Source organism: Geospiza fortis, unplaced genomic scaffold (genome assembly GCF_000277835.1).
Source record: "Geospiza fortis unplaced genomic scaffold, GeoFor_1.0 scaffold114, whole genome shotgun sequence".
Taxonomy (NCBI): domain Eukaryota; kingdom Metazoa; phylum Chordata; class Aves; order Passeriformes; family Thraupidae; genus Geospiza; species Geospiza fortis.
The window spans coordinates 1,462,687-1,473,496 of record NW_005054383.1 but is presented as its reverse complement, the minus strand read 5'-3'; the positions used below and the strand labels follow the sequence as shown (position 1 = coordinate 1,473,496).

The 10,810-nt window shown below is 59.4% G+C and overlaps 1 protein-coding gene across 1 annotated transcript in view; it reads right to left on the bottom strand.

Moving 5' to 3' along the window:
• Positions 1–10,810, bottom strand: part of PPL (periplakin) — a 26,690-nt gene that overhangs the window by 15,019 nt on the left and 861 nt on the right. Inside the window, exons 2-10 of the mRNA XM_031060430.1 lie at positions 4,542–4,653; positions 3,969–4,068; positions 3,094–3,248; positions 2,523–2,643; positions 1,891–2,016; positions 1,571–1,612; positions 1,171–1,332; positions 660–767; positions 66–161 (exon numbers count right to left, since the gene is read on the bottom strand). Coding sequence (XP_030916290.1) covers positions 66–161; positions 660–767; positions 1,171–1,332; positions 1,571–1,612; positions 1,891–2,016; positions 2,523–2,643; positions 3,094–3,248; positions 3,969–4,068; positions 4,542–4,653 — 1,022 coding nt within the window. The remainder of the gene's footprint in view (positions 1–65; positions 162–659; positions 768–1,170; positions 1,333–1,570; positions 1,613–1,890; positions 2,017–2,522; positions 2,644–3,093; positions 3,249–3,968; positions 4,069–4,541; positions 4,654–10,810) is intronic.

Here is a 10,810-nt window from a genome sequence, read left to right as displayed (position 1 = left end):
ATCTCCTGCCACCCAGCACCCACTCTCCAGGCTCCAACAAGTCACTGTCCCCGGGGATGTGGTACCTGGTGGAAGTCCTCCATGAACTTCAGGTGGCTCTCCTCGCAGATCAGCAGGTTCAGGTACTCCTTCCAGTCAGCGTGCACGGCCTCGATGTGAGCCTGCAGCACAGGGACAGGGACATCAGCAGGACGCCCTGGCAGGGGAAGCCTGAACTGCCCAGCAGAAGTCCCAGTTCATCCTGAGTGAGCAGCTCCTTGGCTGCCTCTGGAGCCACCCAGATGCTCTCGGGGGAGCCCAGGATGGGAATAGCCAAGGCTGGGATGATCCCATGGGAACACAGCCTGTGTGCAGGTGGCACATCCCTGTGTCCATCCTCCCACCAAACAGGGAAGGGTTCCACCACAATTTATCCTCTCTAGGTGGGCACAAGGTAATTGCCACAGGAATGAGAAAGATGAGAAGAGCTCCTTAGGTTTATCTTTCCTCCTCCTGTGGTGTTTACACATCTGCAAGTGAAGGAGGCTTTTTCCCCCTTGGCATCTCAGGAACTGAAGTCACGAGTGGTGTTGGCACTGGGTCCCGCTCTGGAGAAGGGCTGGGTGAGTCTCCCATGCTCCAGGGTGGGTGAGGAGCTGGGAGCCATCCCTGGTGCTCACCTCGATGGCGTTCTTCCCAGGGTGGTTCTGGGCCAGCAGCTGATCCCCATCAGCGTGCAGCTTGTTGATGGCCTCCTCCTTCTCCTCCAGCTTCCGGTGGATGAAGTTCTGGATGGAGAGAGGTGAGATATTGATCCCCACAAAAGGGAGGAGGCCCTGGCTGCACTCTAGGGCTGAGCAGCTCCACAAGACTGTGTGCTGCTCTTCCACTGCAGCTTTCACTTTTCCTTCCCTGGCAGATGTTGCTAAAGATGCGACTGCTGCCAAGCCAGCTCTGAGACAAAGGACTGGAGGCTGAGGGAGCTGTCCCTGTCACGGGGACACTTCCCCATCATGTTATCTTTGGCACAGCTAAGGGTTAACCTCACTATCCCTGTGCTACCAGCTGCACATCTCAAAGCCCTTCACGATGGGCTGGGGGAGACTGAGGCACAAGAGAAGGGACATTTCCTGCCCCCATGCAGCTCCTGGCCCTGTGCCCAGCTCCCCTTTGCCCAGGCCAGGCACAGACCTCGTACTGGCGGCGCCGGCTGGGGTAGTCCAGGTTGTGGTCGCTCCAGTCGTAATGGGTCCTGTCCTTGGCCTGCTGATCCAGCCAGTAGAGCTTGTTGGTGCAGCGCTGCATGTAATCCTGCAGCGAGTGCAGGTCCTGCTGCCGCTGCTGGGAGCCGGCCTGCAGAGGGACACACGGACAGCTCAGCCCAGAGCTCCTCCCTGGGCCTCCCCCAGGACCACCCCAACCAGGGACCCCTCCAGGAGGAGATCCCAGGGACACCCCGACAATAGATCCCTCCAGGAGGGGATCCCAGGGTCACCCCAACAATGGACCCCTCCAGGAGGGGATCCCAGAGCCACCCCAACCAGGGACCCCTCCAGGAGGGTTCCTCCCCCAGGATCCCAGGTGCTCTTACCAGCAGCTTCTGGTATTTGGCTTGGAAGTCACTCATGCTTTCCTGGAGGAGGAGCAAGGCAAGGGTTAGGAGGGGTGGCTGGAAACACTTGGGTGCTCTGATGGGGGCTCGAGGGTGCAGAGGGATGTGGGTTTAGGCTGGAAGGGATGTGGTTTATGGGATTTGCCTCATTGTAAAGCCAGAGCTGGCGTGCAATGCTGGGCTCTCAGGCTGGGAGGGGATCTGGGCACCCACCCAAACCTGCTGTAGGATGGTGGGACAGGACACCCTTCCCTTCATCCTGGGCTCAGGGCAGCAGGGACAGGGGCAGGAGAGCTGACCTTGCTTCCTTCCTTGACGATGTGGGGCCCGATGGCCATGACCTCGTTGTGGAAGATGTTGTGCTCTTCTACTTGGCTGTTGACCAGCGGCAGGTCAGTCCCAAAGCCTTTGCTGCTCAGCGCATCCTGGGGTGCACAGGAGTTGGGCTTAGCAATGGGGGAGGGGGGGGAGGCTGCCAAGACCTAAGAAACTCCTCTTGGAGTGGCCATGGAGCTGGGCTTGGATGGGCTCCAGTGGCTGCAGTGCAGGGATGCCCCAGGAGAGTGTGGGTGAAATCAGCTGTGCTGGAGGGCAGCCATGGGAAAACCAGTTTGGGGGGTTAAACCCTTCTCTGGCTGGAGGAGTGCAGGGAGTGGGATAAAATGCAAAATAAAGCTGTGGAGTAGAGCCTAAAGCAGGTGGTGACTGCAGATGCTGAGGCCAGGAGTGGTGCCACCTCGAGCACTGACTCCTGGTGCCACAGCAGCCAGCCTTGTCCCACCAGCTCTGCCCCTCCCCAGCCAGCCTTCTGCAGCTCCCACTGTGGAGCAGCCCAGAAGTTTTCCACGAGCCAGGTTCTCCATGGGGAGCTGCAGGAGTCCCTGCCCAGCTGGTGCTACTGGCCAGGCAGTGGCACTGGTGGCCCCTGTACCTGTTTCTCCTCGATCACTGTTGTCCAGTTGACCTGGGGCTCGATGTGCTGCAGGGGGAAGTTGTAGATCTGCTCGTGTTTCGCTCTCAGGTTTGCCACGCGCTCCTTCAGCTGCCGGATGCTGCAAGAAGGGAAAGGTGAGGGTGGAATCAGCATGTGGGCATGGCTGGCATTAGCACTGCTGGGTGCAGCTGATCTTCTCCAGGCCCCCTGGATGGTGGGCTGTGCTTGGGGAGAGCCCTGGCAGGCTGGCAGCAGCTGTGCTGTGCAGTGGCTGGGCAGGGAGAGGGCACCCCCTGTGCTCTGCCCTCTGCCAGGGGCTGCTCCCATGGCTGTGAGCTCAGGGCACTGGGGCAGTGTGGGGCACAGGGGGCAGGTGCCACCTTGCCAGGCTGCCATCATCTCACACTCCCCGTGCCCAGGATGGTGGGGTCACACATCCTAAGGGGAGCTGGCATGCAGAGGGGCCCGTGGTGATCCCCCCTCCACTGCAGGCAGAGCCCCTGGAGCAGAGCAGAGCCCCTGGAGAGGTCTCCCCTCGCCCAAGGGCTCTGGGGACAGTGGCACTCACTCTTCCGTGATCATGTCCCCCTGGGGGTGCTTCATGTGCCGGGCCACGGCCGCGTCCCCGTCCAGCACGTAGAGCAGCTTGTCAGACTCGGAGAGTTTCTGTGCTGTCAGCTCCTTGTACTGTGCCAGCTGGCATGACTTGATCTTGTGCAGGTCCTGAGCAGAGGGACAGGAGGAAGGGTCACCTCTGGGTGGCCAAGAGGTCATCCCACCCCACTCTCCCTGGCACTGGAGAGGAGCAGGAGCTCTGCTGTCTCCCACCCACCTGGGATGGATTTTACTTTCCATCTCCTGTCACAGGATCATGGAATGGTTTGGGTTGGAAGGGACCTTAAAGACCATCCAGCCATGGGCAGGGACACCTTGCACTTGACAAGGCTGCTCCAATCTCAGCTGCTGGGGGAGGGCTGGGGAGCTGCATCACCTCAGGATGCATCCTTTGGGATCAGGAGGGTGGCTCAGGCCTTTGGGATCAGGAGGGTGGCTCAGGCCTTTGGGATCAGCAGGGTGGCTCAGGCCTTTGGGATGAGGAGGATGGCTCAGGCCTTTGGGATCAGCAGGGTGGCTCAGGCCTCTCCAGCCCAGCTCCCTGCTGCAATGCACACCCCACTCTGCACAGTCCTGCCCTCCTGGGCAGGGGGGCATTCTGGGGGGCCCTGTTGCCTGGAACACCCTCCCACCCTCTTCCCACAAGTGGGGGGACCCCAATAACCCTTAAATGAGCCTTGCAGACCATCACAATCCAGGTGGCACTGCAGGGCTGGGCAGCCACCCACGCCTGCCCAGGAGCAGAGGGGAGAGCCCGGGCAGTGCCAGGGGCAGGAGGCAGAGGGGCTGCAGGGAGGACCTGTGACTGGGGGACCGTGCCCTGCTTACATTCTGCATTCGGGAGTCGGTCTCCACGATGTTTTTCTCCACCTGGTCCGCATTTTTCTGCAGGCGCTCGATGAGCTCGGTCAGCTCTTTGCTGGAGATGCTGGGGACAGAAGGGGGGTCTGGTCCCCCCACGGGGGCGGGCACAGCTGCCGGGGGTGACCCCGGGGGTGGCCGGGGGCCAGCCGAGCCTGCCAGGCTGTGCAGCTGTGTGTGACTCACTGCTGCCTTCCAGCTCTTTCCAAAACACTCGGCCGGGGGGCCGGGAGGGGGCGGGGGACGCCCGGAGACGGGAGCGGTGCCTGAGCCTCCCTCGGCCTCGGAGCGGGGAAGGAAAGAGCTCTTTGCAGGGACACGGAGAGGGCGGGATCCCCAAGTGCCCCCTGGAGGCCCCAGTCTGTTCCCCCGTTCCCTCAGTGTTGTCCCGGACTCCAAGTGCTCCCCAGACCCCCAAATGCCGCCCCAGACCTCTAAGCCCCTGCTGCAGCCCTGCTTGCCCCTCTGTGCCGCCCCAGGGCTTCCCTCTGCAGGGATTTATCCACGCTTTAACCCCAGGCAGGGGATGGGGTCACACACCTTGCATCTCCTGCAGTGCTGGGCACTGGTTTTGCTGCCAGGGTGACACTGGCCAGGCTGGCAGGGTGCAGGGCCAGCCCAATACTCCCATCCCAGTGCAGGGACGGCGGGGCTGGAGCAGAGGCAGAACCCGTGACAATGCAGGCTCTGCATTGCTGGGCTTCTTTTAAACATTTCATCCCGGGTCTGTCACTGTGGCTGTCAGGAGAGGCTGCACATGCCAGGGCCGTGTGCCAGGCACTGCCCAGCTCTCCCAGCCCTGACCAGGGGCAGGAGCAGGGTGTGCCCCCCAAATCCCTGCAGCCAGAGGGGGCTGAGGCTGCTGGCAAGGCTGGGGTGTCCCAGCTGTGCTGCTTTGCCATCTGGGCTGCCTCAGTGCAGTCCCAGCCACCTTCATATGAGCCCTAATGACCTCGTTATGTGGTGGCAGAAGGAATCTTGGTGTGGCACTTGGAAGTGTCAACTGGAGCAGCTGGAGAGGAGGAGTGGGGCTGCCTGGGGGAGCAGCAGCATCCCAGCAGTGCTGGTTCATGGCACAGAGAGCTCCTGCATCCCCAGGCAGAGCCATGGAATTGTGAAGGTTGGAAAACCCTCCAAGTACATGGAGTCCAAGCATTCCCCCAGCACTGCCAAGGCCACCACTGACCCTGTCCCCAGGTGCCACATCCACTCAGCTTGTAAATCCCTTCAGGGACAGTGACCCCACCACTGCCCTGGGCAGCTGTGCCAGGGCCTGGCCACCCTTTCCATGAAGGAATTTTCCCAATATCCAACCTAAACCTCCCCTGGCACAGCTTGGGGCCGTTTCCCCTTGTCCTGTCCCTGTTCTCTGGGAGCAGAGCCTGACCCCCCCGGCTGTCCCCTCCTGTCAGGAGCTGTGCAGAGCCACAAGGTCCCCCCTGAGCCTCCTTTTCTCAGGCTGAGCCCCTTCCCAGCTCCCTCAGCCCCTCCTGGTGCTCCAGCCCCTGCCCAGCTCTGTTCCCTTCCCTGGACACGCTCCAGCCCCTCAGTGTTGGGAGAGCTCAGAACTGCCCCCAGGACTGGGGCTGCAGCTCCCCCAGGACTCTGGGGCTGAATTTCAGGACCTGTTCCTGCCTGCCCCGTGTGCTGTCACTTCAGTGCAGCAGAACAAAGCCAAACCCCAGCTCTGGGCTTGTTCCTCCCTACCTCAAACCTGCCCCAGGCTGCTGGAGCCTTGTGGCATCCAGAAAAGTTCACACTTCCCTGGGAAGTTCTGCTATGGGCATGGTTTACACGGATTTTTTTCTTTTTATAGAAGCTGCATCATCAGCATGGTACTCGGAGGTTTGTGCCCGTCCCTGTGCCTGCTGCCTGCCTGGCACCTCCTGCACCAGCAGCGATGAGCTCAGGGGCATGCCTGGGCACAGGAGACAAGGAAGGGGTCGTTGGGAGCTGCAGTTGCAACAATTCCAAGCGTGATTCTCATTCTGTGTTCAATAATCACAGCTGGAGGGTTCAGGGTGCACAGGGAGATGGGCTGTGGGTGGCTGGCTCCTGCTCCAGTGGCAGCAGCAGCTCCTCAAAATCCACTTTGGGGTTTCTTCCACCCTTCATCATCCCACAGAAAGCAGGGCAGGAGTCAGGTGGGATGGGTGGTTTGGAGGGGGTGACTGGAGTGTGCTGCACGTGTTTGGGTCTCTCTGGGTGATGGTTGCTCAGAGCTGGCAGCTCCTGCGCCCTGGCAGAGCCTGTGGCCACCAAGGAGCCTTCCTGACCCTGCACTGGAGGCCACCTGAGCCTGGGGGTGGGAGAGGTTCATCTTGGGGTGCTCCCTGTGAGGGCTGGGCTGGCACTGAGCTGGGCACAGCTGGCAGCTCCTGCTGCCTCCTCTCCCTGGGCCCTGCCTTGGGCTCAGGGACCCCAGCAAGCCCAAGGATGGATCTTCAGGGTGGCAGCATGGATGGGAAAACCATCCTGAAACCCAGCAGAAGTCTGAGCTTTTTCTAGTTCTACCTCTGACTGAAACCTCTAAACTGAAGGGAGGAAATAAACCTAAGGCTGGGGTTTTTGGGATGCATGGCTGTGGTTCAGGCTGACCTGGAGAGCTGAGCCTGGAGCCTCAGCCCAGCCTTGTGCTCACTTTGCATCACAAAACTGATCTCAGGTGCTGGAAGCAGGAGTTCAACACCCAGCCCTGAGCCTCCCCTCACTGCCCAGCCGCTGTGGGGTGAGGATGAGCCCCTGGTTCCCTTCTCTCCGCTCCTCTCTCAGCCTGGAGCCACGAGCTCTCCTCATCCCTGTGCCCTGCCAGCCCCTTCCCAAGCTGGGGGTGCTGACCCTGGAGCCCCCTCGTGCCCTCAATGCCTGCCAGGGCTGGGCAGGGTCACCCTGCAGCCCCTGGCACTGGGGACAGCGACAGTGACAGTGACAGCGACAGTGACAGTGACATCCCTTCTGCATCAGGGCAGGATGGAGCAGGGCAGGGCTGGGCAAGGGGAGGGCAGAGAAGGGAGGTGATGGTGATCCAGAGCCTGCAGTGTCTGGGTGAGCAGGGCAGGGAAATGCAGCCTTGCCCAGAGCAGGCAAGGACATGCTGGGGGTGATGTGGGCACGGCTGGGCTCTCCTGACACACCACAGGAGCTGTTTGCTCTCTGCTCCTCTGTGGTTTGTGTGAGAGTCACCAGCTGAGGCTGTGGGACAGGGAACTCCCATAAACACTCCCATGGGAGCTGCAGCTCAAACTGCAGCACTGGGGAGCTGCTGCTGTGCTCCCCATCCTGCCCTGAGCTCAGCTCTGCTCCCCCAGCCACTGCAGGGATAACAAGTGGGCAGGAATAAACAGAAATAAGAGAGAATGGGAACCTCTCATGGGACATCTCTCCTATTTGTGTATTTATTTCTCCACACTTGTCACTTTGGTGCCACTTCATCAACCAGCTTGGACATCACTGATGTGAAAACATCAGGCCTGTTAATTACAATCAGGCCTGTTAATTACCATCAGGCCTGTTAATTACCCACCTGTCCCTGCCACAGCTGGGGCTGTGTGGATAAACCAGAGGAGGAGCACAGTCCCTGCATCCAGCTGGATGTCAAACAGGGAAAGCTGAAGCCTGGCTGGAATCTCCATGCCAGGGGAAGGAGGAGTTGGGTTCATCTGCTGCAAGGGGGAAGATGCTGGAGTGCCAGGACACAGGGAATGGCTCCCACTGCCAGAGGGCAGGGCTGGATGGGATATTGGGAATTAGGAATTGTTCCCTGGGAGGGTGGGCAGGCCCTGGCACAGGGTGCCCAGAGCAGCTGGGGCTGCCCCTGCATCCCTGGCAGTGCCCAAGGCCAGGCTGGGCAGGGCTTGGAGCAGCCTGGGACAGTGGGAGGGGTCCCTGCCATGGCAGGGGTGGGATGAGATGGGCTTGAAGCTCCCTTACAACCCAACCCACTCCATGATTCTGTGCAGGAGAAGCACAAATGGATGGGCAAAGCAGTGAGGAAGCCCTGGCTGTCCCAGGAAAAGTGGGTGGATGGGATTGGGAGGACGTGGCTCCTTTGGGAAGCTGCCAGGAAGAGCCATGGATGCATCCAGGCTTTGGAGCAGAGCTGCTGGCAGGGGAAGACAAAGGGATGGCAGGGCCAAAAAGCAGCCTGGGGGGATGGCTGGAGCATGGAGCAGAGCAGGATTTGGCCAGAGCCCAGCTGGGATGGGCAGCACACACGAGACTGAGCAGAGCCAGGAGTGCAGTGCCCAGGGCACGGCCCCTGTGGGGCTGCAGCACAGGGGAATGCAGAGTGCTCTGCTGGAATAGATAAGGCTTTGTTTGAGAGATGAAAAAAAAAATAAATAAAAGCCTGGAAAAACTGGCTTTGCCATTTCTGGAGAACTTTAACATTCTCTGGTCAGGGAGGAAAAAATGATCTCTCATGGAAAGCTGTGCTCAGCAGAAGAGTTGATTTTTGTCAGTGCCATTGCCTGGCTGGGGTGAAGGACCCCAGATCATTCCCATGGGGAATGGGAGCTGGTTTGGGGGTTTCTCCCAGCTGGGGAACCAGGAGGAGGCAGCTGCACCCTGGCAGACAGCACTTCATCCATGTACCACAGTTCTGCCCTCAGGACCTTGCTTTCAGAGGGGTTCGGGTGTTTCTGAAGGCTTAGGGGGGATTTTTAGGATTCAGGGTTTTCTTTCTTCTGTTTTCTTAGGGTTTTGGTGATTTTTGTTAATATTTTAGTTGAGATACTTTTACTAAGAGAGGTTCTCAACAGACAAATATAATGATAATTATTGTAATGTGAAAACTTTGCTGCTAAAAGTTTTCCTCTATTTCTTTTCCTTTTTCCTCTATTCCTTTTTCTTTTCCTCTTCTCATTAAGTTGCACCCTCACTGGTAAGAGCAGGTTTTGGAGCAAACCTCCATGAGATCAGTTTGTCCAGGATGAGCAAAGGCCTTGTGCTTGCTGGCAGGTGGCAGAAAATCCCTTTGATTTCTCAAGTTTCCTTTTTCCAAACAGGGAGGCTGTTTCCTTACTCCCTCCAAGGGAGGATGTTCAGACACTCCTGAGTTTTGACTGCTCCAGCTGACTGAGTTCCCTGGGAAGGCTCCTGCTGGGAATTTGTCCCATGAGCCTGCTCCCTGCTGGGAGGGTTATGGGAAGGGATCCCTGCTCAGGGATGCTGCTCTCCTGTCAGGAACCCTCCCCATCCCATCCCATCCCTTCTCCAGGTGGGAGGGGGCCAGGGGAGCTGGGTGAGGATGGGCTCTGATCCCACCCCTGGCATGGACAATGAGCACAGCAGGCAGTGCCCACCCTCTGCTGCCCCCAATCCCATCCCATTCAGTGTCCATGCACAGAGATTTCTCTCCCATGTCAGCCCTGCTGCTGGAGGCCAGACTTCAGGAGGAATTAAACTGAATGAATCCTCCAGAAGGCCACAGAGCTCTAAATGTCCTTAAAGCTCCCCCAGCCACAGCTCCCACTGCATGCAATTCCCTCATGCTGCTTTTCATGACCCTGGAGTGAAGCTGTGGCACAAGGGCTGGGCCCTGGCTGCCGTGATTCAGGTTTGGGAGATTAGGATCTGGCTGAAAACTCAGAGCAGACTCTGTCAGGCTGCCCAGGGCAGGGTGAGGCTGGACAGCAGGGCTGCTGTGCTCAGCCCAGCCAGTTCCAGGTGTATTTATCTTCCCTGGGAGGAACGGTGATATTTCTGTAATCTGCATGGAAATGAGGGCAGCACCGGGGCGGGCAAAGGGAGCTCGCTCCGCCCTCAGCCTGAGCAGCTCCTGACTCACCTGCTGACTCCAGCCCTTCCAAACAGCCTCTGGAAATGGGGGCCAGCCCTGCAGGCAGAGCTGTCCCAGCGCCTGCACCCCCCTCACCTGGGGACTGACACTGCTCAGGGGCTCCAGGGCTGCGAGTGCTCTCACCCCGAGGACCCCGAGGATGAACAACTTTCCTGCTGGCAGGAGGGAGAGTTTCAGCAGCAGCTGGGAAGGATGAACTGGTTTTTATCATAAAAATGATCAAATGGTTTAAATGAGATGGGCAGGGACACCTTTCACTATCCCAGGGTGCTCCAAGCTCCGTCCAGCCTGGCCCTGGGCACCTCCCTCACCGCTTCCTACCTGCCAAGCCTGGACTACCAAAAGAAGAAGAAGGAGCCAAGCTCCTGTGCTCTAAGCATGGCAAGCGTTTGAGGAACACGGTGTGGAAGGAGGCTGATGGTTTTCCCCACACTGTGGCTCTGTTCAAGGCTTGTGCCTTCCCTTCCAGGGACACACATCCATGTAACAACACTGGGCACAGCTGAGTTCCCAGGGCCTTCCCGTGCTCAGGGATGAGAGCAGAATGAAGCAAGCAAGTCCATGAGACAAAAGAGATGAGAAGACAAAAGAGATGTCACCATCATCCTCCAGGATCCCCAGCCAAGGCAGGGATGTGCCCAGGGCTGGATGGGGATGGCTCCTGAGCCTGGAGGCCTCAAGGCCAGGCAGATCACAGAGCTGCAGCAGATATTCCTGAGGACAGACCTGGACGCAGGTGCTGCTGGATCTTGAGGGCCACTTTGGGGTTGGGGCAGGGTGGCTGTCACATCCAGGGGACAAAGAGTTGTTCATGGGGAGGGTGCAGCACCTGGCTTGAGTGCCATTGCCGTTCATGGAGCTGTTCCCATCCCGGGCTCTGTCCCGAGGCTGAGGAAGCCACCGAGGCTCCGGTGGCTCCTCCCAGGCTCTGTCCTGCTGCCGGCCGGCGCCGGGCAGCCCGCCCCTGCCCCCCTGAGCCGAGCCCGTGCCCGGGGCTGGCAGGGCACGC